At 54.2% G+C, this 25848-nt stretch overlaps 2 protein-coding genes and 1 long non-coding RNA gene across 3 annotated transcripts; all 3 read left to right on the top strand.

Moving 5' to 3' along the window:
- The first annotated feature begins 2147 nt into the window (after positions 1-2147).
- LOC145514068 (uncharacterized) lies at positions 2148-7455 on the top strand. The gene is made up of 3 exons (XM_081511145.1): positions 2148-3583; positions 3983-4295; positions 4546-7455. The coding sequence occupies exons 1-3, from the start codon at positions 3347-3349 to the stop codon at positions 5172-5174; spliced, it is 1179 nt and encodes a 392-aa protein (XP_081367271.1). The 5' UTR covers positions 2148-3346; the 3' UTR covers positions 5175-7455.
- A 2329-nt stretch (positions 7456-9784) lies between these two features.
- Positions 9785-15092, top strand: LOC145514069 (uncharacterized). Its single transcript, XM_081511147.1, has 3 exons — positions 9785-11220; positions 11620-11932; positions 12183-15092. Exons 1-3 carry the CDS (start codon positions 10984-10986, stop codon positions 12809-12811), a joined length of 1179 nt encoding a protein of 392 aa, XP_081367273.1. The 5' UTR covers positions 9785-10983; the 3' UTR covers positions 12812-15092.
- Positions 15093-18649: 3557 nt separating this feature from the next.
- LOC145514070 (uncharacterized) lies at positions 18650-20472 on the top strand. The gene is made up of 2 exons (XR_014059833.1): positions 18650-18857; positions 19257-20472. It is a non-coding gene; the product is annotated as an uncharacterized LOC145514070 (long non-coding RNA).
- The last annotated feature ends 5376 nt before the right edge of the window (positions 20473-25848 follow it).

The following is a 25848-nucleotide window of genomic DNA, read 5'->3' as shown; positions in this document are numbered from 1 at the left end:
ACAAAATTATCCAGTAAACGCAAACCGTACTTTTTAATGAGGCCAATGTCACAGAAAAAAAAAAAAAATGCTTCACAATGAACTGCTCAAGGAAGCTACTAAATAAACTTTCAGAAAAGTTAAGTCGTTTTTTTTTTTTTTTTTTAATAGGGTGACGGAGAGCTATACCTTTCCCATCTATGTGAACTTAGGTTTAAACTAGATTTCCCTTGGCTATTATATAAGACAAAAAACCCCACATCACCCCCTTTCACTCCCCCAACCCCCAAAAAGTGTTTTAGTCTATTGAGTTTTTGTGTCCTCAGTTGTGTCTGATTCACGGCAACTCACGAACTCTACACAGCCAGGCTCTTCCGTCCATGGAATTCAGGGCAATTTTTTTCTGTCACAGTAAATGCCCACCCTGGGTGATCCAAAGGCAAGGGCTCAGAGGCTCCTGAGAGAATAACTCCTTTCAGCTGAGCACAGAGCTGGCTCCTCACTGGGATGCCTGTGGCCTGGGGCTCCCAGAGGGGACAGCAGCACTCGCCCCACCGTGTGGTCACTGCTGCAAGTGCAGGCTGCTCCTCACTCCCCCTTGACAGTGTCCCTGAGGGCAGAACAGTGTGAATCTACTCAAGGTGGAAATGCAAACTCCGATGCAACCAAACTTCCCACAAGGTCTCCAAAACCACTCAGGAACAGGGAATTGGAAACTGCAGGGCATGACATGAATGGAGATGGAGACTTGACACCTTACACCGAGTTCACTTCCAGTTATCCCTAGACAAAGTTTCCATGAAAACTTGTCACAAATCTAGAAGAACAATGAGCAGAAACCGGACACGTGCTTTGAGTCTTCACACACAAAACTAAAAGGCAGTCCACAAAACAACCCAGAGAATACAGTGGACTTTGCAAAATCAAAGACATCTACCGTGGGAAAGACCTCATTACAAAAGCAAAAGACAGGTCATACATCGCGAGACGAATGAGTGGAAACACAAAGCTTCTCAAGGACGTGTCTCCAAACAGACAAAGAACACCAACACAACAAGCCTGTGAAAACTAGGGAAAGGTCTGAAGGGACGCCAGACTGAGGAAGACACACACAGAGGATCCCGGATGATGTCCAGCACTGAGGGCCTGAAGAAACAACAGTCTAGTTGCACTCCCTCAGGCCTGTGTGACCCTGGATGAGGCCTCTGTTTCCCGGTGGCTCTGAGAGATGGACAGGGAGGAAGGGGAAGAGAAATCACTTGCACTTCTAATACTCACAGCAAAGTCTTCCAATGAGAAGGGAATTATCACCCCCACTGACAATGCCATTCACTGAAGTGATACCCACGAGTCCATCTAACCCAGAAGGGAAGGAAGGACCTGTTCTCACAAAACGGCGAGAGATGGAAGAAAGAAGATCAAGCCCACACCAATCACTGGAAAGAGAAGCTGTGCTCAGGGCTTGAAAGAATTCCTATTGGGGAAATGATGTCACAGCCCCACAAGGCAATCCACAGCTTCGATGCTATTCCTCCCAAAATGCCAATGCATGTTCGCACCGAACAAAGAATTGCAAAAGGGGTTACGGAAACAGAAAAGAGCCTAAATTGTCAATACAATCCGACGAAAAAGCCCCGATACGGACGTCCAAGGTTGTGTGAAAGGAAATTAGACGACCAAACTAGGATCCTCAGGAGAGTATCGGAGAAGGCGATGGCGACCCACTCCAGTACTCTTGCCTGGAAAATGCCCTGGACGGAGGAGCCTGGTAGGCTGCAGGCCATGGGGTCGCGCAGAGTCAGACACGACTGAAGTGACTTAGCCGCAGCGGCAGCAGCAGGACAGTACGCTATTGGGAATACAACAACACACACAGATCCAGATCGATGGAATAAAGTTGAGGGTCCAGAAACAAACCCCGGCATCCAAGGTCAACTCATCTCTGACACAGAAGGGGAGAATATCCAAATGGGAACAAGAAAGCCTCTTCAATCAATGTCCATGGGAAAACCAGACAGCTACATCTGAAGAACGCTATTGGTTTTGATCTCACACCACCTCAATATCGGGGAAAAACCTCACCCTAAAGACTGATGTCATGAGATAGCTAGAAAGAAGCGTAGGTCAAAGGCTCCTTAACATCAGAGTCTCCTTGCCATTTGCTGGGCGGAGGTAGAAATGGGTCTCTTCAAGTAAGGGAAAGAGGGAAACCAAGTACACCAATGGGTATCCATCCAATGGAACCTCTTCACAACAGAGAAGCTAAGCATTCACAAATGCAAAAGATAGGAAACGGAACATGAAAGACTCCTTGCAAGTGGTGTATCTGAGAAGGGGTTCATATGGAAAGAGACGAAGAATGCACAGCACTCAGATTCCAAGAAACACCACCACCACCCTTGACCCTTCCCCCATGACCAACTCCGACCTAAAGCCTTTCTCTCCCTCTAACCTATCCCTAAAACATAACCCTCATCTAATCATATACATGTGCATTCCTAGCATCCATCCATCCACACACGAGAGAGAAAGAGGAAGACACAGACTGAATCGAGAAAGGAAAAGAGAGGGACACAGCCAGAGAGAGACACGGAACCAAAGAGAGGAAAGGAGTCGATGGTCCAGACTTTTCATCAATCTGTCTCGAAGGTAGAAGCAATGACAGCGCCCATCCACCCCAGAAGGGGGAAACGGACGGAAGGTTTGGAGAGGAAAAGACAAGAACGCAGGGAGCCATTAGAAGCTCAGCCACCCGCAGAAGCCGAGCTGGGACACTTGAACAGAATCTCAATGGAAACAGAGGACCAGAAAGTTGGCTACTCTTTTCTATCAGAGAGGGAGACCTTCGAGTCTTCCTTTCGGTCCTCCAACTTGCATGCGGGGTCTCCAAACAGTCAGGAGGGGGAGTGCCTTTTCCTGGGTACCACGGCGCATCCAGGCCTCGTTCTGCCCCATTCTGTGCTGTGTCAGCCCTGGATGGAGTCTTTCTTTCTGAAGTCTCAGCGCACAAGCTCCACGTGATATCAGCCCCAGGTGGAAAGGCATGGAGCTGCTCGTAGGCCGACAGACCTAGGAAACAGATGGGAGAATGACCCCCACTCTGCAGATGGAGAGACCGGGGAAACCCTGAGGGGCATATGCTTGTCCAGGGCCACACCACTTATGAGAAGAAGGAGCCTGGTCTGAGAGCAGCGGGGTCCTCGGAGCTCAGGCCCTGGCTGCACCCAGGCCTCCCCAGGGCTGTGGGCTGGGCTGTGTGGCTGTCACTGTGCCTGCACATGGCCTAAGGGGGGTGGTCGAGCAGTCAGAAACCCAGAGATTCCCTTGCGAAGTTTTGGGGAAGGGACCTCAGCACGAACCCCAGGAAATGATGTCACCTGCTGGCAACAGAACCCAACAGAACCCGCAACCCGGGTATCCAGGCCTCCAGAGCGGAGAGGAGCCCCCAGCCAGATCACTTGCTGCCAGGATGTTCTGCTGCTTGCCCCTGCCCAGAGGCCGGGGCCTCAGGAGAGCTCACAGGCAGTGTGCGTGGGCACCCTGTCGACGTTGGCTCAGGGCACCCCCGAGAGGCCTCTGGCCCTTTGCCCGGAGAAACAGAAAGGTAACACGGGGAGCCCCAGGCGGGGCCAGGCCACCTCTCCCATGCCACCCGGAAACACCGGGTCCTTTGCCTGTGTGTGTGGATGCGGGTTTCTCGGGGTGTGTCTCCCTCAAGGAAGCCCAGGCGGATGTGGGGTCAGAAGCCTGCAGACAAGTTGTGTCCACACCCCAGGGGAGAGCAGGCTGGGTGGGATGGGGAGAGTGCGGGCAGCGCCGGCCGCCCAGGCTGACCTCACACCCTCAGGTGGGTCTCTTTCCTCCCGGGTGGGGATCTGAGCAGACACACGTCTCTGACCCTTCTGGGAAGAGAAGTTCGAGCAGGCAGAAGCAGCGGCTCCACTGGCCAGGCCCAGCTCGGAAAACTCCCAGCACGGCTGGCTGACGGTCACTGTCGTTGCAGAGCTTCCCACGTGATGAGGCCGAGGACGGGGACACCCCGTCCACCTCCCGGAGGGAGGGGTCGGAGCACCACCCCCCCGCCCGTGAGGCCCAGTGCAGGCTCCAGGTGAGCGTGCCCACGGAGGCATCAGCCCCACCGGGGGCGAAGCGGAGGCGGGGAAGGCCTGCTGCCGAGACACCGCCCAGGATACACCCGGCGGCCCAGTCTGAGGCTGCCACGGAGCTCAGCACACCCGGCTCCGACCCAGAGTCCCGAGAACCCCGGCCTCTGAGGCAGCAGGAGGACCTGGAGCCCAGCACGCCAGAGCACAGAGGTGAGGACGCTGGGGCTGGTGCACGGGAGTGTGTGGGGAGGGGGTGCTGAGCTACACACGGACGAGTCCCCGAAAGATGCTGCTGGGCCTGCAGCAAGCGCTGGCCTCACACCCCCACCCCCATCTTGCACACTTCAGTCCCAAAAGACATCCGACCCTGGGTATTCTTTGGGAATCTCTTGGAAGCTTTCTGTCCCGGGATACGCACATGCCAAGGCTGGCCTGTGGGCAAACTTTGCTTCTCCCCCAGCTCTAGCACTGGCCTCCAACTGGAACCAGGCTCTACTTCCCAGACCTGTCCCTACAGAGGTGGTGGCTCCAGGTGCAGGACCCAGGGATCCACCGAGGCCAGATGGAGAACCGAGACTTGCCCTCGCAGAGACACCAGGCCAGCTGGGTACTGGCCAGCACACCGGGCAGATCGGATCTCCGTGCCTGCAGGGCCCCCAGCCCCAGGCACTGATGTCCCACCCCCTCAGCCAGAACCTCCACCTCCACGTGCACCTGTACCTGCTCGGGCTTTGGCAGGAGAACCCGAGGCAGAGGAGGAGTCACCGCCTCGGCAGGGAGAGCCTGCCCTGGCTCCCGCGCAACACCCAGACGCCGACGATGACTCACTCGCCCCTGCAGGAAGAACGAGCCCCCGCTCTGGGCAGAGACCCAGAGCCCTTGCCGGAAACACCACGTCCAGGGGAGCGGTCGGCTCTGCAGCCTCCATCCCTGTCTGCTCACCGTGGACGCCGGCAACTCGGTCTGCCCCCAGGGGACATGGAGTTCCTTTCCCCTGAACTGCTTTGCATTTGGTTTGTTTCCACCTTTCTGGTGATGTTTTATTTTGTGTATGGTTTCCTGTATTTCTCTTGGTTAAGTTGGGATTAGTAAACTTTGTCATCATTGTTGCAATTTGGGAACACTGTTGTGTAACTCTGGTGATACTGTGTTACCATCCCAATTTGTAGTTTCAGACCCGTTCGATCTTTATGCCCCACCCCCCAACAAAGCCTGGATTCAAGGCAAGCACGCCCTGTTCATCCCTCCCCCCGATCCTGAACACAATTTCATCTTTTCTTTCTGCATTCCTTCCTATATTCTTGGTGTCCCCAATCAATGACTCTCAGTGAAATGACTGAAGGAGTTTTTTTCGGACTCTCCACCTACTGTAAGACTCCATTGGAGAGTTCTCATTTGTATGTCATTTGAACTAGCCTTTGATAGCTGAAAGGACGGTGTACGTCCTTTCAAGATATCATGTGCCAAACGAAGCCCTTTTGGCAAATGCCATCATTATCTCCAGGCAGGCATTGCTGTTTGAAGGGTGACATCTCAGCCAGAAGGCAGAGGCTGAGCTCCTCTTGTTGCACCAGCTCCCAAAAGAAGCCAAGAAAGGGAGCTGGAACAACAAACCACCCCAACGCCCAGGAAAGCGTTCTTCACGACAGAAGGCTAGAAAATGACCCAACAACCTTGTGGCCCAGAACCCCTCTAAAAAATCACTGTTCCATAAAAAAGAGAAACACATGGGAAGTTCCAAGGAGAGGCAATGCCCATGGCCAGTGTACTTTAGAGACGGCCTGACCGCTCCGGGGAAGACACGCACCGACGGAACCCCTTGGGAAACAGCAGTGATAGTCCTCACCGTCGTAAGGGTTTCCTCTGGGGACAACCTGCCCTGGGCACCACATGAGGGAGCAGACCGGCTTCTCTTCCTCTGCCCCCACACCATTCACTCATGAAGGCAGCTCAGGTGTTCTCATGCCCTGCCTGCCTGCCTGCCTGCCTGGCTCATCCGTGAGCTGTGCCCACCTCCAGGGCAGGACTCCACCTTCTCCTCTCTGTGTACCGTGAATCTGCACACAGTGGGCTTTCAGAACCTTAGGAGACTTGAGCCATTCCCACTGGAGCCAGAACCCTCCCCAGGAAGGAAAACAGCTGTGGAGTCATTTTGGCCCCAGCACTGGTTCCCAAACCCTGGCGGCTCCTACAGCCTCTACGGTGTGAAGAGGGAGGTCCCTTTTGACAGAGCTTTCCGGCTGTCAGATCTAAGCTGTTGTTTCCCTGTCAGCTGTGTCTCTTCCGTTGCAGCCAGGTGGGCCACGCTGCTCCAAAGGAGCTCACAAGCTGAGTTGCAAGGGAGGTATTGAGAGGACAGGGATGGCTACAACGTGCTGCAAACTGAGTGAGGGTCCCCACAATCCTCAGCAAAGGTCTGTGGTGTGCAAGTGGGGAGTAGAGGGCCCCCAAGTTCCAAAGGAAGGGAGGTACTCGGGAGCTAAAGCCCTTGGCTGCTGTGGTAGCAGCTGCACATGGCAGCTCGTCCACAGTGCACTTCGAATGAGGTCATATGAGCGGGACTCTGGAAATGGCTCCGAAATCCAGAGAAAGGGGTCAGGGTATGTGGGAATCCGGCGGGGGTGGGGGGTGGATGAAGGAAGGTGTCCTTCCTCTCTCCAGTGCAATTTGGTTTGGTGAGTCTCAAAGCTACCAGATGGCACTTCCCAAGTCAGGCCCCCGCAGGAATCAGGGTGGGCTGCGTGCCTCGGCCCCTGCCACAGGGACAAGCCACACCACTGGCCTCCCTGAGCTCAAATGGCCGGACCTGGGGGTTCTGTCTGGGTGCACACCTCCTTGCTGTGGCCAAGTTCCCCCCTTCTCTGAGCACCAGCTTCATCCTCTCGAAGGAGGACATCGATTGCTACCTTGGCACGTTACTCTCTTCATCCTGTGAAGACTCATTAGGCTTATCCTACAATTACTAGCTGGCCCGAAGAGATATCTCCTGAATCCAGATTAAGCTGGAGTCTCCCAGGCTCATCTGGCATGTCTTCCCTGAAGTCTGCCAAAACCCACACCCTTGCATTTCCAGGGACTCCCCTTAGCCAGCTGGGCAGAAAACCCAGCATGCTTCAAACAAGCTGACAGACAAGCGGGAGAGGACTCACGGGCAGACGGCCTCCCTCAGGTCTCGGGTGGAGCTCTGGGACCACAGCAGCAACGGGCCATCCCAGCCCCTGGGCTCAGCAGCGCCCTCATTCTCAGGCCGGCGGCTCTGCCCTGAGGGGAGCAGGAAGGTCACCAACTGCCGCAGGCGGACCTCAAGCCCCTCCCACTGCTGGAGCCTGACCTCCCCCGGCCCCACCCCTTCCCCTACCCAACAGGACGAGAGCTCGTCTTCCCCTGGCTTCCAACGTGAGGCCCGGCCCTGGGCCCCGATTGGGCACTGCCCCAGTCGGGAGCCAATCACAGTGGCCAGGGAGGTGGAACGCACCGATTGGCCAGGGCCAGGTCATGTGACCATGCTCCCCAGGAAACTCAAATATTACCAAGATTCCCTAACAAACCAATGAACAAAATTATCCAGTAAACGCAAACCGTACTTTTTAATGAGGCCAATGTCACAGAAAAAAAAAAAAATGCTTCACAATGAACTGCTCAAGGAAGCTACTAAATAAACTTTCAGAAAAGTTAAGTCGTTGTTTTTTTTTTTTTTAATAGGGTGACGGAGAGCTATACCTTTCCAATCTATGTGAATTTAGGTTTAAACTAGATTTCCCTTGGCTATTATATAAGACAAAAAACCCCACATCACCCCCTTTCACTCCCCCCACCCCCAAAAAGTGTTTTAGTCTATTGAGTTTTTGTGTCCTCAGTTGTGTCTGATTCACGGCAACTCACGAACTCTACACAGCCAGGCTCTTCCGTCCATGGAATTCAGGGCAATTTTTTTCTGTCACAGTAAATGCCCACCCTGGGTGATCCAAAGGCAAGGGCTCAGAGGCTCCTGAGAGACTAACTCCTTTCAGCTGAGCACAGAGCTGGCTCCTCACTGGGATGCCTGTGGCCTGGGGCTCCCAGAGGGAACAGCAGCACTCGCCCCACCGTGTGGTCACTGCTGCAAGTGCAGGCTGCTCCTCACTCCCCCTTGACAGTGTCCCTGAGGGCAGAACAGTGTGAATCTACTCAAGGTGGAAATGCAAACTCCGATGCAACCAAACTTCCCACAAGGTCTCCAAAACCACTCAGGAACAGGGAATTGGAAACTGCAGGGCATGACATGAATGGAGATGGAGACTTGACACCTTACACCGAGTTCACTTCCAGTTATCCCTAGACAAAGTTTCCATGAAAACTTGTCACAAATCTAGAAGAACAATGAGCAGAAACCGGACACGTGCTTTGAGTCTTCACACACAAAACTAAAAGGCAGTCCACAAAACAACCCAGAGAATACAGTGGACTTTGCAAAATCAAAGATATCTACCGTGGGAAAGACCTCATTACAAAAGCAAAAGACAGGTCATACATCGCGAGACGAATGAGTGGAAACACAAAGCTTCTCAAGGACGTGTCTCCAAACAGACAAAGAACACCAACACAACAAGCCTGTGAAAACTAGGGAAAGGTCTGAAGGGACGCCAGACTGAGGAAGACACACACAGAGTATCCCGGATGATGTCCAGCACTGAGGGCCTGAAGAAACAACAGTCTGGTTGCACTCCCTCAGGCCTGTGTGACCCTGGATGAGGCCTCTGTTTCCCGGTGGCTCTGAGAGATGGACAGGGAGGAAGGGGAAGAGAAATCACTTGCACTTCTAATACTCACAGCAAAGTCTTCCAATGAGAAGGGAATTATCACCCCCACTGACAATGCCATTCACTGAAGTGATACCCACGAGTCCATCTAACCCAGAAGGGAAGGAAGGACCTGTTCTCACAAAACGGCGAGAGATGGAAGAAAGAAGATCAAGCCCACACCAATCACTGGAAAGAGAAGCTGTGCTCAGGGCTTGAAAGAATTCCTATTGGGGAAATGATGTCACAGCCCCACAAGGCAATCCACAGCTTCGATGCTATTCCTCCCAAAATGCCAATGCATGTTCGCACCGAACAAAGAATTGCAAAAGGGGTTACGGAAACAGAAAAGAGCCTAAATTGTCAATACAATCCGACGAAAAAGCCCCGATACGGACGTCCAAGGTTGTGTGAAAGGAAATTAGACGACCAAACTAGGATCCTCAGGAGAGTATCGGAGAAGGCGATGGCGACCCACTCCAGTACTCTTGCCTGGAAAATGCCCTGGACGGAGGAGCCTGGTAGGCTGCAGGCCATGGGGTCGCGCAGAGTCAGACACGACTGAAGTGACTTAGCCGCAGCGGCAGCAGCAGGACAGTACGCTATTGGGAATACAACAACACACACAGATCCAGATCGATGGAATAAAGTTGAGGGTCCAGAAACAAACCCCGGCATCCAAGGTCAACTCATCTCTGACACAGAAGGGGAGAATATCCAAATGGGAACAAGAAAGCCTCTTCAATCAATGTCCATGGGAAAACCAGACAGCTACATCTGAAGAACGCTATTGGTTTTGATCTCACACCACCTCAATATCGGGGAAAAACCTCACCCTAAAGACTGATGTCATGAGATAGCTAGAAAGAAGCGTAGGTCAAAGGCTCCTTAACATCAGAGTCTCCTTGCCATTTGCTGGGCGGAGGTAGAAATGGGTCTCTTCAAGTAAGGGAAAGAGGGAAACCAAGTACACCAATGGGTATCCATCCAATGGAACCTCTTCACAACAGAGAAGCTAAGCATTCACAAATGCAAAAGATAGGAAACGGAACATGAAAGACTCCTTGCAAGTGGTGTATCTGAGAAGGGGTTCATATGGAAAGAGACGAAGAATGCACAGCACTCAGATTCCAAGAAACACCACCACCACCCTTGACCCTTCCCCCATGACCAACTCCGACCTAAAGCCTTTCTCTCCCTCTAACCTATCCCTAAAACATAACCCTCATCTAATCATATACATGTGCATTCCTAGCATCCATCCATCCACACACGAGAGAGAAAGAGGAAGACACAGACTGAATCGAGAAAGGAAAAGAGAGGGACACAGCCAGAGAGAGACACGGAACCAAAGAGAGGAAAGGAGTCGATGGTCCAGACTTTTCATCAATCTGTCTCGAAGGTAGAAGCAATGACAGCGCCCATCCACCCCAGAAGGGGGAAACGGACGGAAGGTTTGGAGAGGAAAAGACAAGAACGCAGGGAGCCATTAGAAGCTCAGCCACCCGCAGAAGCCGAGCTGGGACACTTGAACAGAATCTCAATGGAAACAGAGGACCAGAAAGTTGGCTACTCTTTTCTATCAGAGAGGGAGACCTTCGAGTCTTCCTTTCGGTCCTCCAACTTGCATGCGGGGTCTCCAAACAGTCAGGAGGGGGAGTGCCTTTTCCTGGGTACCACGGCGCATCCAGGCCTCGTTCTGCCCCATTCTGTGCTGTGTCAGCCCTGGATGGAGTCTTTCTTTCTGAAGTCTCAGCGCACAAGCTCCACGTGATATCAGCCCCAGGTGGAAAGGCATGGAGCTGCTCGTAGGCCGACAGACCTAGGAAACAGATGGGAGAATGACCCCCACTCTGCAGATGGAGAGACCGGGGAAACCCTGAGGGGCATATGCTTGTCCAGGGCCACACCACTTATGAGAAGAAGGAGCCTGGTCTGAGAGCAGCGGGGTCCTCGGAGCTCAGGCCCTGGCTGCACCCAGGCCTCCCCAGGGCTGTGGGCTGGGCTGTGTGGCTGTCACTGTGCCTGCACATGGCCTAAGGGGGGTGGTCGAGCAGTCAGAAACCCAGAGATTCCCTTGCGAAGTTTTGGGGAAGGGACCTCAGCACGAACCCCAGGAAATGATGTCACCTGCTGGCAACAGAACCCAACAGAACCCGCAACCCGGGTATCCAGGCCTCCAGAGCGGAGAGGAGCCCCCAGCCAGATCACTTGCTGCCAGGATGTTCTGCTGCTTGCCCCTGCCCAGAGGCCGGGGCCTCAGGAGAGCTCACAGGCAGTGTGCGTGGGCACCCTGTCGACGTTGGCTCAGGGCACCCCCGAGAGGCCTCTGGCCCTTTGCCCGGAGAAACAGAAAGGTAACACGGGGAGCCCCAGGCGGGGCCAGGCCACCTCTCCCATGCCACCCGGAAACACCGGGTCCTTTGCCTGTGTGTGTGGATGCGGGTTTCTCGGGGTGTGTCTCCCTCAAGGAAGCCCAGGCGGATGTGGGGTCAGAAGCCTGCAGACAAGTTGTGTCCACACCCCAGGGGAGAGCAGGCTGGGTGGGATGGGGAGAGTGCGGGCAGCGCCGGCCGCCCAGGCTGACCTCACACCCTCAGGTGGGTCTCTTTCCTCCCGGGTGGGGATCTGAGCAGACACACGTCTCTGACCCTTCTGGGAAGAGAAGTTCGAGCAGGCAGAAGCAGCGGCTCCACTGGCCAGGCCCAGCTCGGAAAACTCCCAGCACGGCTGGCTGACGGTCACTGTCGTTGCAGAGCTTCCCACGTGATGAGGCCGAGGACGGGGACACCCCGTCCACCTCCCGGAGGGAGGGGTCGGAGCACCACCCCCCCGCCCGTGAGGCCCAGTGCAGGCTCCAGGTGAGCGTGCCCACGGAGGCATCAGCCCCACCGGGGGCGAAGCGGAGGCGGGGAAGGCCTGCTGCCGAGACACCGCCCAGGATACACCCGGCGGCCCAGTCTGAGGCTGCCACGGAGCTCAGCACACCCGGCTCCGACCCAGAGTCCCGAGAACCCCGGCCTCTGAGGCAGCAGGAGGACCTGGAGCCCAGCACGCCAGAGCACAGAGGTGAGGACGCTGGGGCTGGTGCACGGGAGTGTGTGGGGAGGGGGTGCTGAGCTACACACGGACGAGTCCCCGAAAGATGCTGCTGGGCCTGCAGCAAGCGCTGGCCTCACACCCCCACCCCCATCTTGCACACTTCAGTCCCAAAAGACATCCGACCCTGGGTATTCTTTGGGAATCTCTTGGAAGCTTTCTGTCCCGGGATACGCACATGCCAAGGCTGGCCTGTGGGCAAACTTTGCTTCTCCCCCAGCTCTAGCACTGGCCTCCAACTGGAACCAGGCTCTACTTCCCAGACCTGTCCCTACAGAGGTGGTGGCTCCAGGTGCAGGACCCAGGGATCCACCGAGGCCAGATGGAGAACCGAGACTTGCCCTCGCAGAGACACCAGGCCAGCTGGGTACTGGCCAGCACACCGGGCAGATCGGATCTCCGTGCCTGCAGGGCCCCCAGCCCCAGGCACTGATGTCCCACCCCCTCAGCCAGAACCTCCACCTCCACGTGCACCTGTACCTGCTCGGGCTTTGGCAGGAGAACCCGAGGCAGAGGAGGAGTCACCGCCTCGGCAGGGAGAGCCTGCCCTGGCTCCCGCGCAACACCCAGACGCCGACGATGACTCACTCGCCCCTGCAGGAAGAACGAGCCCCCGCTCTGGGCAGAGACCCAGAGCCCTTGCCGGAAACACCACGTCCAGGGGAGCGGTCGGCTCTGCAGCCTCCATCCCTGTCTGCTCACCGTGGACGCCGGCAACTCGGTCTGCCCCCAGGGGACATGGAGTTCCTTTCCCCTGAACTGCTTTGCATTTGGTTTGTTTCCACCTTTCTGGTGATGTTTTATTTTGTGTATGGTTTCCTGTATTTCTCTTGGTTAAGTTGGGATTAGTAAACTTTGTCATCATTGTTGCAATTTGGGAACACTGTTGTGTAACTCTGGTGATACTGTGTTACCATCCCAATTTGTAGTTTCAGACCCGTTCGATCTTTATGCCCCACCCCCCAACAAAGCCTGGATTCAAGGCAAGCACGCCCTGTTCATCCCTCCCCCCGATCCTGAACACAATTTCATCTTTTCTTTCTGCATTCCTTCCTATATTCTTGGTGTCCCCAATCAATGACTCTCAGTGAAATGACTGAAGGAGTTTTTTTCGGACTCTCCACCTACTGTAAGACTCCATTGGAGAGTTCTCATTTGTATGTCATTTGAACTAGCCTTTGATAGCTGAAAGGACGGTGTACGTCCTTTCAAGATATCATGTGCCAAACGAAGCCCTTTTGGCAAATGCCATCATTATCTCCAGGCAGGCATTGCTGTTTGAAGGGTGACATCTCAGCCAGAAGGCAGAGGCTGAGCTCCTCTTGTTGCACCAGCTCCCAAAAGAAGCCAAGAAAGGGAGCTGGAACAACAAACCACCCCAACGCCCAGGAAAGCGTTCTTCACGACAGAAGGCTAGAAAATGACCCAACAACCTTGTGGCCCAGAACCCCTCTAAAAAATCACTGTTCCATAAAAAAGAGAAACACATGGGAAGTTCCAAGGAGAGGCAATGCCCATGGCCAGTGTACTTTAGAGACGGCCTGACCGCTCCGGGGAAGACACGCACCGACGGAACCCCTTGGGAAACAGCAGTGATAGTCCTCACCGTCGTAAGGGTTTCCTCTGGGGACAACCTGCCCTGGGCACCACATGAGGGAGCAGACCGGCTTCTCTTCCTCTGCCCCCACACCATTCACTCATGAAGGCAGCTCAGGTGTTCTCATGCCCTGCCTGCCTGCCTGCCTGCCTGGCTCATCCGTGAGCTGTGCCCACCTCCAGGGCAGGACTCCACCTTCTCCTCTCTGTGTACCGTGAATCTGCACACAGTGGGCTTTCAGAACCTTAGGAGACTTGAGCCATTCCCACTGGAGCCAGAACCCTCCCCAGGAAGGAAAACAGCTGTGGAGTCATTTTGGCCCCAGCACTGGTTCCCAAACCCTGGCGGCTCCTACAGCCTCTACGGTGTGAAGAGGGAGGTCCCTTTTGACAGAGCTTTCCGGCTGTCAGATCTAAGCTGTTGTTTCCCTGTCAGCTGTGTCTCTTCCGTTGCAGCCAGGTGGGCCACGCTGCTCCAAAGGAGCTCACAAGCTGAGTTGCAAGGGAGGTATTGAGAGGACAGGGATGGCTACAACGTGCTGCAAACTGAGTGAGGGTCCCCACAATCCTCAGCAAAGGTCTGTGGTGTGCAAGTGGGGAGTAGAGGGCCCCCAAGTTCCAAAGGAAGGGAGGTACTCGGGAGCTAAAGCCCTTGGCTGCTGTGGTAGCAGCTGCACATGGCAGCTCGTCCACAGTGCACTTCGAATGAGGTCATATGAGCGGGACTCTGGAAATGGCTCCGAAATCCAGAGAAAGGGGTCAGGGTATGTGGGAATCCGGCGGGGGTGGGGGGTGGATGAAGGAAGGTGTCCTTCCTCTCTCCAGTGCAATTTGGTTTGGTGAGTCTCAAAGCTACCAGATGGCACTTCCCAAGTCAGGCCCCCGCAGGAATCAGGGTGGGCTGCGTGCCTCGGCCCCTGCCACAGGGACAAGCCACACCACTGGCCTCCCTGAGCTCAAATGGCCGGACCTGGGGGTTCTGTCTGGGTGCACACCTCCTTGCTGTGGCCAAGTTCCCCCCTTCTCTGAGCACCAGCTTCATCCTCTCGAAGGAGGACATCGATTGCTACCTTGGCACGTTACTCTCTTCATCCTGTGAAGACTCATTAGGCTTATCCTACAATTACTAGCTGGCCCGAAGAGATATCTCCTGAATCCAGATTAAGCTGGAGTCTCCCAGGCTCATCTGGCATGTCTTCCCTGAAGTCTGCCAAAACCCACACCCTTGCATTTCCAGGGACTCCCCTTAGCCAGCTGGGCAGAAAACCCAGCATGCTTCAAACAAGCTGACAGACAAGCGGGAGAGGACTCACGGGCAGACGGCCTCCCTCAGGTCTCGGGTGGAGCTCTGGGACCACAGCAGCAACGGGCCATCCCAGCCCCTGGGCTCAGCAGCGCCCTCATTCTCAGGCCGGCGGCTCTGCCCTGAGGGGAGCAGGAAGGTCACCAACTGCCGCAGGCGGACCTCAAGCCCCTCCCACTGCTGGAGCCTGACCTCCCCCGGCCCCACCCCTTCCCCTACCCAACAGGACGAGAGCTCGTCTTCCCCTGGCTTCCAACGTGAGGCCCGGCCCTGGGCCCCGATTGGGCACTGCCCCAGTCGGGAGCCAATCACAGTGGCCAGGGAGGTGGAACGCACCGATTGGCCAGGGCCAGGTCATGTGACCATGCTCCCCAGGAAACTCAAATATTACCAAGATTCCCTAACAAACCAATGAACAAAATTATCCAGTAAACGCAAACCGTACTTTTTAATGAGGCCAATGTCACAGAAAAAAAAAAAAATGCTTCACAATGAACTGCTCAAGGAAGCTACTAAATAAACTTTCAGAAAAGTTAAGTCGTTGTTTTTTTTTTTTTTAATAGGGTGACGGAGAGCTATACCTTTCCAATCTATGTGAATTTAGGTTTAAACTAGATTTCCCTTGGCTATTATATAAGACAAAAAACCCCACATCACCCCCTTTCACTCCCCCCACCCCCAAAAAGTGTTTTAGTCTATTGAGTTTTTGTGTCCTCAGTTGTGTCTGATTCACGGCAACTCACGAACTCTACACAGCCAGGCTCTTCCGTCCATGGAATTCAGGGCAATTTTTTTCTGTCACAGTAAATGCCCACCCTGGGTGATCCAAAGGCAAGGGCTCAGAGGCTCCTGAGAGACTAACTCCTTTCAGCTGAGCACAGAGCTGGCTCCTCACTGGGATGCCTGTGGCCTGGGGCTCCCAGAGGGAACAGCAGCACTCGCCCCACCGTGTGGTCACTGCTGCAAGTGCAGGCTGCTCCTCACTCCCCCTTGACAGTGTCCCTGAGGGCAGAACAGTGTGAATCTACTCAAGGTGGAAATGCAAACTCCGATGCAACCAAACTTCCCACAAGGTCTCCAAAACCACTCAGGAACAGGGAATTGGAAACTGCAGGGCATGACATGAATGGAGATGGAGACTTGACACCTTACACCGAGTTCACTTCCAGTTATCCCTAGACAAAGTTTCCATGAAAACTTGTCACAAATCTAGAAGAACAATGAGCAGAAACCGGACACGTGCTTTGAGTCTTCACACACAAAACTAAAAGGCAGTCCACAAAACAACCCAGAGAATACAGTGGACTTTGCAAAATCAAAGATATCTACCGTGGGAAAGACCTCATTACAAAAGCAAAAGACAGGTCATACATCGCGAGACGAATGAGTGGAAACACAAAGCTTCTCAAGGACGTGTCTCCAAACAGACAAAGAACACCAACACAACAAGCCTGTGAAAACTAGGGAAAGGTCTGAAGGGACGCCAGACTGAGGAAGACACACACAGAGTATCCCGGATGATGTCCAGCACTGAGGGCCTGAAGAAACAACAGTCTGGTTGCACTCCCTCAGGCCTGTGTGACCCTGGATGAGGCCTCTGTTTCCCGGTGGCTCTGAGAGATGGACAGGGAGGAAGGGGAAGAGAAATCACTTGCACTTCTAATACTCACAGCAAAGTCTTCCAATGAGAAGGGAATTATCACCCCCACTGACAATGCCATTCACTGAAGTGATACCCACGAGTCCATCTAACCCAGAAGGGAAGGAAGGACCTGTTCTCACAAAACGGCGAGAGATGGAAGAAAGAAGATCAAGCCCACACCAATCACTGGAAAGAGAAGCTGTGCTCAGGGCTTGAAAGAATTCCTATTGGGGAAATGATGTCACAGCCCCACAAGGCAATCCACAGCTTCGATGCTATTCCTCCCAAAATGCCAATGCATGTTCGCACCGAACAAAGAATTGCAAAAGGGGTTACGGAAACAGAAAAGAGCCTAAATTGTCAATACAATCCGACGAAAAAGCCCCGATACGGACGTCCAAGGTTGTGTGAAAGGAAATTAGACGACCAAACTAGGATCCTCAGGAGAGTATCGGAGAAGGCGATGGCGACCCACTCCAGTACTCTTGCCTGGAAAATGCCCTGGACGGAGGAGCCTGGTAGGCTGCAGGCCATGGGGTCGCGCAGAGTCAGACACGACTGAAGTGACTTAGCCGCAGCGGCAGCAGCAGGACAGTACGCTATTGGGAATACAACAACACACACAGATCCAGATCGATGGAATAAAGTTGAGGGTCCAGAAACAAACCCCGGCATCCAAGGTCAACTCATCTCTGACACAGAAGGGGAGAATATCCAAATGGGAACAAGAAAGCCTCTTCAATCAATGTCCATGGGAAAACCAGACAGCTACATCTGAAGAACGCTATTGGTTTTGATCTCACACCACCTCAATATCGGGGAAAAACCTCACCCTAAAGACTGATGTCATGAGATAGCTAGAAAGAAGCGTAGGTCAAAGGCTCCTTAACATCAGAGTCTCCTTGCCATTTGCTGGGCGGAGGTAGAAATGGGTCTCTTCAAGTAAGGGAAAGAGGGAAACCAAGTACACCAATGGGTATCCATCCAATGGAACCTCTTCACAACAGAGAAGCTAAGCATTCACAAATGCAAAAGATAGGAAACGGAACATGAGAGACTCCTTGCAAGTGGTGTATCTGAGAAGGGGTTCATATGGAAAGAGACGAAGAATGCACAGCACTCAGATTCCAAGAAACACCACCACCACCCTTGACCCTTCCCCCATGACCAACTCCGACCTAAAGCCTTTCTCTCCCTCTAACCTATCCCTAAAATATAACCCTCATCTAATCATATACATGTGCATTCCTAGCATCCATCCATCCACACACGAGAGAGAAAGAGGAAGACACAGACTGAATCGAGAAAGGAAAAGAGAGGGACACAGCCAGAGAGAGACACGGAACCAAAGAGAGGAAAGGAGTCGATGGTCCAGACTTTTCATCAATCTGTCTCGAAGGTAGAAGCAATGACAGCGCCCATCCACCCCAGAAGGGGGAAACGGATGGAAGGTTTGGAGAGGAAAAGACAAGAACGCAGGGAGCCATTAGAAGCTCAGCCACCCGCAGAAGCCGAGCTGGGACACTTGAACAGAATCTCAATGGAAACAGAGGACCAGAAAGTTGGCTACTCTTTTCTATCAGAGAGGGAGACCTTCGAGACTTCCTTTCGGTCCTCCAACTTGCATGCGGGGTCTCCAAACAGTCAGGAGGGGGAGTGCCTTTTCCTGGGTACCACGGCGCATCCAGGCCTCGTTCTGCCCCATTCTGTGCTGTGTCAGCCCTGGATGGAGTCTTTCTTTCTGAAGTCTCAGCGCACAAGCTCCACGTGATATCAGCCCCAGGTGGAAAGGCATGGAGCTGCTCGTAGGCCGACAGACCTAGGAAACAGATGGGAGAATGACCCCCACTCTGCAGATGGAGAGACCGGGGAAACCCTGAGGGGCATATGCTTGTCCAGGGCCACACCACTTATGAGAAGAAGGAGCCTGGTCTGAGAGCAGCGGGGTCCTCGGAGCTCAGGCCCTGGCTGCACCCAGGCCTCCCCAGGGCTGTGGGCTGGGCTGTGTGGCTGTCACTGTGCCTGCACATGGCCTAAGGGGGGTGGTCGAGCAGTCAGAAACCCAGAGATTCCCTTGCGAAGTTTTGGGGAAGGGACCTCAGCACGAACCCCAGGAAATGATGTCACCTGCCGGCAACAGAACCCAACAGAACCCGCAACCCGGGTATCCAGGCCTCCAGAGCGGAGAGGAGCCCCCAGCCATATCACTTGCTGCCAGGATGTTCTGCTGCTTGCCCCTGCCCAGAGGCCGGGGCCTCAGGAGAGCTCACAGGCAGTGTGCGTGGGCACCCTGTCGACGTTGGCTCAGGGCACCCCCGAGAGGCCTCTGGCCCTTTGCCCGGAGAAACAGAAAGGTAACACGGGGAGCCCCAGGCGGGGCCAGGCCACCTCTCCCATGCCACCCGGAAACAGCGGGTCCTTTGCCTGTGTGTGTGGATGCGGGTTTCTCGGGGTGTGTCTCCCTCAAGGAAGCCCAGGCGGATGTGGGGTCAGAAGCCTGCGGAGAAGTTGTGTCCACACCCCAGGGGAGAGCAGGCTGGGTGGGATGGGGAGAGTGCGGGCAGCGCCGGCCGCCCAGGCTGACCTCACACCCTCAGGTGGGTCTCTTTCCTCCCGGGTGGGGATCTGAGCAGACACACGTCTCTGACCCTTCTGGGAAGAGAAGTTCGAGCAGGCAGAAGCAGCGGCTCCACTGGCCAGGCCCAGCTCGGAAAACTCCCAGCACGGCTGGCTGACGGTCACTGTCGTTGCAGAGCTTCCCACGTGATGAGGCCGAGGACGGGGACACCCCGTCCACCTCCCGGAGGGAGGGGTCGGAGCACCACCCCCCCGCCCGTGAGGCCCAGTGCAGGCTCCAGGTGAGCGTGCCCACGGAGGCATCAGCCCCACCGGGGGCGAAGCGGAGGCGGGGAAGGCCTGCTGCCGAGACACCGCCCAGGATACACCCGGCGGCCCAGTCTGAGGCTGCCACGGAGCTCAGCACACCCGGCTCCGACCCAGAGTCCCGAGAACCCCGGCCTCTGAGGCAGCAGGAGGACCTGGAGCCCAGCACGCCAGAGCACAGAGGTGAGGACGCTGGGGCTGGTGCACGGGAGTGTGTGGGGAGGGGGTGCTGAGCTACACACGGACGAGTCCCCGAAAGATGCTGCTGGGCCTGCAGCAAGCGCTGGCCTCACACCCCCACCCCCATCTTGCACACTTCAGTCCCAAAAGACATCCGACCCTGGGTATTCTTTGGGAATCTCTTGGAAGCTTTCTGTCCCGGGATACGCACATGCCAAGGCTGGCCTGTGGGCAAACTTTGCTTCTCCCCCAGCTCTAGCACTGGCCTCCAACTGGAACCAGGCTCTACTTCCCAGACCTGTCCCTACAGAGGTGGTGGCTCCAGGTGCAGGACCCAGGGATCCACCGAGGCCAGATGGAGAACCGAGACTTGCCCTCGCAGAGACACCAGGCCAGCTGGGTACTGGCCAGCACACCGGGCAGATCGGATCTCCGTGCCTGCAGGGCCCCCAGCCCCAGGCACTGACGTCCCACCCCCTCAGCCATAACCTCCACCTCCACGTGCACCTGTACCTGCTCGGGCTTTGGCAGGAGAACCCGAGGCAGAGGAGGAGTCACCGCCTCGGCAGGGGGAGCCTGCCCTGGCTCCCGCGCAACACCCAGACGCCGACGATGACTCACTCGCCCCTGCAGGAAGAACGAGCCCCCGCTCTGGGCAGAGACCCAGAGCCCTTGCCGGAAACACCACGTCCAGGGGAGCGGTCGGCTCTGCAGCCTCCATCCCTGTCTGCTCACCGTGGACGCCGGCAACTCGGTCTGCCCCCAGGGGACATGGAGTTCCTTTCCCCTGAACTGCTTTGCATTTGGTTTGTTTCCACCTTTCTGGTGATGTTTTATTTTGTGTATGTTTTCCTGTATTTCTCTTGGTTAAGTTGGGATTAGTAAACTTTGTCATCATTGTTGCAATTTGGGAACACTGTTGTGTAACTCTGGTGATACTGTGTTACCATCCCACTTTGTAGTTTCAGACCCGTTCGATCTTTATGCCCCACCCCCCAACAAAGCCTGGATTCAAGGCAAGCACGCCCTGTTCATCCCTCCCCCCGATCCTGAACACAATTTCATCTTTTCTTTCTGCATTCCTTCCTATATTCTTGGTGTCCCCAATCAATGACTCTCAGTGAAATGACTGAAGGAGTTTTTTTCGGACTCTCCACCTACTGTAAGACTCCATTGGAGAGTTCTCATTTGTATGTCATTTGAACTAGCCTTTGATAGCTGAAAGGACGGTGTACGTCCTTTCAAGATATCATGTGCCAAACGAAGCCCTTTTGGCAAATGCCATCATTATCTCCAGGCAGGCATTGCTGTTTGAAGGGTGACATCTCAGCCAGAAGGCAGAGGCTGAGCTCCTCTTGTTGCACCAGCTCCCAAAAGAAGCCAAGAAAGGGAGCTGGAACAACAAACCACCCCAACGCCCAGGAAAGCGTTCTTCACGACAGAAGGCTAGAAAATGACCCAACAACCTTGTGGCCCAGAACCCCTCTAAAAAATCACTGTTCCATAAAAAAGAGAAACACATGGGAAGTTCCAAGGAGAGGCAATGCCCATGGCCAGTGTACTTTAGAGACGGCCTGACCGCTCCGGGGAAGACACGCACCGACGGAACCCCTTGGGAAACAGCAGTGATAGTCCTCACCGTCGTAAGGGTTTCCTCTGGGGACAACCTGCCCTGGGCACCACATGAGGGAGCAGACCGGCTTCTCTTCCTCTGCCCCCACACCATTCACTCATGAAGGCAGCTCAGGTGTTCTCATGCCCTGCCTGCCTGCCTGCCTGCCTGGCTCATCCGTGAGCTGTGCCCACCTCCAGGGCAGGACTCCACCTTCTCCTCTCTGTGTACCGTGAATCTGCACACAGTGGGCTTTCAGAACCTTAGGAGACTTGAGCCATTCCCACTGGAGCCAGAACCCTCCCCAGGAAGGAAAACAGCTGTGGAGTCATTTTGGCCCCAGCACTGGTTCCCAAACCCTGGCGGCTCCTACAGCCTCTACGGTGTGAAGAGGGAGGTCCCTTTTGACAGAGCTTTCCGGCTGTCAGATCTAAGCTGTTGTTTCCCTGTCAGCTGTGTCTCTTCCGTTGCAGCCAGGTGGGCCACGCTGCTCCAAAGGAGCTCACAAGCTGAGTTGCAAGGGAGGTATTGAGAGGACAGGGATGGCTACAACGTGCTGCAAACTGAGTGAGGGTCCCCACAATCCTCAGCAAAGGTCTGTGGTGTGCAAGTGGGGAGTAGAGGGCCCCCAAGTTCCAAAGGAAGGGAGGTACTCGGGAGCTAAAGCCCTTGGCTGCTGTGGTAGCAGCTGCACATGGCAGCTCGTCCACAGTGCACTTCGAATGAGGTCATATGAGCGGGACTCTGGAAATGGCTCCGAAATCCAGAGAAAGGGGTCAGGGTATGTGGGAATCCGGCGGGGGTGGGGGGTGGATGAAGGAAGGTGTCCTTCCTCTCTCCAGTGCAATTTGCTTTGGTGAGTCTCAAAGCTACCAGATGGCACTTCCCAAGTCAGGCCCCCGCAGGAATCAGGGTGGGCTGCGTGCCTCGGCCCCTGCCACAGGGACAAGCCACACCACTGGCCTCCCTGAGCTCAAATGGCCGGACCTGGGGGTTCTGTCTGGGTGCACACCTCCTTGCTGTGGCCAAGTTCCCCCCTTCTCTGAGCACCAGCTTCATCCTCTCGAAGGAGGACATCGATTGCTACCTTGGCACGTTACTCTCTTCATCCTGTGAAGACTCATTAGGCTTATCCTACAATTACTAGCTGGCCCGAAGAGATATCTCCTGAATCCAGATTAAGCTGGAGTCTCCCAGGCTCATCTGGCATGTCTTCCCTGAAGTCTGCCAAAACCCACACCCTTGCATTTCCAGGGACTCCCCTTAGCCAGCTGGGCAGAAAACCCAGCATGCTTCAAACAAGCTGACAGACAAGCGGGAGAGGACTCACGGGCAGACGGCCTCCCTCAGGTCTCGGGTGGAGCTCTGGGACCACAGCAGCAACGGGCCATCCCAGCCCCTGGGCTCAGCAGCGCCCTCATTCTCAGGCCGGCGGCTCTGCCCTGAGGGGAGCAGGAAGGTCACCAACTGCCGCAGGCGGACCTCAAGCCCCTCCCACTGCTGGAGCCTGACCTCCCCCGGCCCCACCCCTTCCCCTACCCCAGCAGGACGAGAGCTCGTCTTCCCCTGGCTTCCAACGTGAGGCCCGGCCCTGGGCCCCGATTGGGCACTGCCCCAGTCCGGAGCCAATCACAGTGGCCAGGGAGGTGGAACGCACCGATTGGCCAGGGCCAGGTCATGTGACCATGCTCCCCAGGAAACTCAAATATTACCAAGATTCCCTAACAAACCAATGAACAAAATTATCCAGTAAACGCAAACCGTACTTTTTAATGAGGCCAATGTCACAGAAAAAAAAAAAAAAGCTTCACAATGAACTGCTCAAGGAAGCTACTAAATAAACTTTCAGAAAAGTTAAGTCGTTTTTTTTTTTTTTTTTTTAATAGGGTGACGGAGAGCTATACCTTTCCCATCTATGTGAACTTAGGTTTAAACTAGATTTCCCTTGGCTATTATATAAGACAAAAAACCCCACATCACCCCCTTTCACTCCCCCAACCCCCAAAAAGTGTTTTAGTCTATTGAGTTTTTGTGTCCTCAGTTGTGTCTGATTCACGGCAACTCACGAACTCTACACAGCCAGGCTCTTCCGTCCATGGAATTCAGGGCAATTTTTTTCTGTCACAGTAAATGCCCACCCTGGGTGATCCAAAGGCAAGGGCTCAGAGGCTCCTGAGAGAATAACTCCTTTCAGCTGAGCACAGAGCTGGCTCCTCACTGGGATGCCTGTGGCCTGGGGCTCCCAGAGGGGACAGCAGCACTCGCCCCACCGTGTGGTCACTGCTGCAAGTGCAGGCTGCTCCTCACTCCCCCTTGACAGTGTCCCTGAGGGCAGAACAGTGTGAATCTACTCAAGGTGGAAATGCAAACTCCGATGCAACCAAACTTCCCACAAGGTCTCCAAAACCACTCAGGAACAGGGAATTGGAAACTGCAGGGCATGACATGAATGGAGATGGAGACTTGACACCTTACACCGAGTTCACTTCCAGTTATCCCTAGACAAAGTTTCCATGAAAACTTGTCACAAATCTAGAAGAACAATGAGCAGAAACCGGACACGTGCTTTGAGTCTTCACACACAAAACTAAAAGGCAGTCCACAAAACAACCCAGAGAATACAGTGGACTTTGCAAAATCAAAGACATCTACCGTGGGAAAGACCTCATTACAAAAGCAAAAGACAGGTCATACATCGCGAGACGAATGAGTGGAAACACAAAGCTTCTCAAGGACGTGTCTCCAAACAGACAAAGAACACCAACACAACAAGCCTGTGAAAACTAGGGAAAGGTCTGAAGGGACGCCAGACTGAGGAAGACACACACAGAGGATCCCGGATGATGTCCAGCACTGAGGGCCTGAAGAAACAACAGTCTAGTTGCACTCCCTCAGGCCTGTGTGACCCTGGATGAGGCCTCTGTTTCCCGGTGGCTCTGAGAGATGGACAGGGAGGAAGGGGAAGAGAAATCACTTGCACTTCTAATACTCACAGCAAAGTCTTCCAATGAGAAGGGAATTATCACCCCCACTGACAATGCCATTCACTGAAGTGATACCCACGAGTCCATCTAACCCAGAAGGGAAGGAAGGACCTGTTCTCACAAAACGGCGAGAGATGGAAGAAAGAAGATCAAGCCCACACCAATCACTGGAAAGAGAAGCTGTGCTCAGGGCTTGAAAGAATTCCTATTGGGAAAATGATGTCACAGCCCCACAAGGCAATCCACAGCTTCGATGCTATTCCTCCCAAAATGCCAATGCATGTTCGCACCGAACAAAGAATTGCAAAAGGGGTTACGGAAACAGAAAAGAGCCTAAATTGTCAATACAATCCGACGAAAAAGCCCCGATACGGACGTCCAAGGTTGTGTGAAAGGAAATTAGACGACCAAACTAGGATCCTCAGGAGAGTATCGGAGAAGGCGATGGCGACCCACTCCAGTACTCTTGCCTGGAAAATGCCCTGGACGGAGGAGCCTGGTAGGCTGCAGGCCATGGGGTCGCGCAGAGTCAGACACGACTGAAGTGACTTAGCCGCAGCGGCAGCAGCAGGACAGTATGCTATTGGGAATACAACAACACACACAGATCCAGATCGATGGAATAAAGTTGAGGGTCCAGAAACAAACCCCGGCATCCAAGGTCAACTCATCTCTGACACAGAAGGGGAGAATATCCAAATGGGAACAAGAAAGCCTCTTCAATCAATGTCCATGGGAAAACCAGACAGCTACATCTGAAGAACGCTATTGGTTTTGATCTCACACCACCTCAATATCGGGGAAAAACCTCACCCTAAAGACTGATGTCATGAGATAGCTAGAAAGAAGCGTAGGTCAAAGGCTCCTTAACATCAGAGTCTCCTTGCCATTTGCTGGGCGGAGGTAGAAATGGGTCTCTTCAAGTAAGGGAAAGAGGGAAACCAAGTACACCAATGGGTTTCCATCCAATGGAACCTCTTCACAACAGAGAAGCTAAGCATTCACAAATGCAAAAGATAGGAAACGGAACATGAGAGACTCCTTGCAAGTGGTGTATCTGAGAAGGGGTTCATATGGAAAGAGACGAAGAATGCACAGCACTCAGATTCCAAGAAACACCACCACCACCCTTGACCCTTCCCCCATGACCAACTCCGACCTAAAGCCTTTCTCTCCCTCTAACCTATCCCTAAAACATAACCCTCATCTAATCATATACATGTGCATTCCTAGCATCCATCCATCCACACACGAGAGAGAAAGAGGAAGACACAGACTGAATCGAGAAAGGAAAAGAGAGGGACACAGCCAGAGAGAGACACGGAACCAAAGAGAGGAAAGGAGTCGATGGTCCAGACTTTTCATCAATCTGTCTCGAAGGTAGAAGCAATGACAGCGCCCATCCACCCCAGAAGGGGGAAACGGACGGAAGGTTTGGAGAGGAAAAGACAAGAACGCAGGGAGCCATTAGAAGCTCAGCCACCCGCAGAAGCCGAGCTGGGACACTTGAACAGAATCTCAATGGAAACAGAGAACCAGAAAGTTGGCTACTCTTTTCTATCAGAGAGGGAGACCTTCGAGACTTCCTTTCGGTCCTCCAACTTGCATGCGGGGTCTCCAAACAGTCAGGAGGGGGAGTGCCTTTTCCTGGGTACCACGGCGCATCCAGGCCTCGTTCTGCCCCAT

Source organism: Giraffa tippelskirchi, chromosome 7 (genome assembly GCF_054371585.1).
Source record: "Giraffa tippelskirchi isolate mGirTip1 chromosome 7, T2T-mGirTip1v1.2.pri, whole genome shotgun sequence".
In the NCBI taxonomy this organism is placed as follows: domain Eukaryota; kingdom Metazoa; phylum Chordata; class Mammalia; order Artiodactyla; family Giraffidae; genus Giraffa; species Giraffa tippelskirchi.
This window is presented reverse-complemented; position numbering and strand designations above follow the sequence as displayed.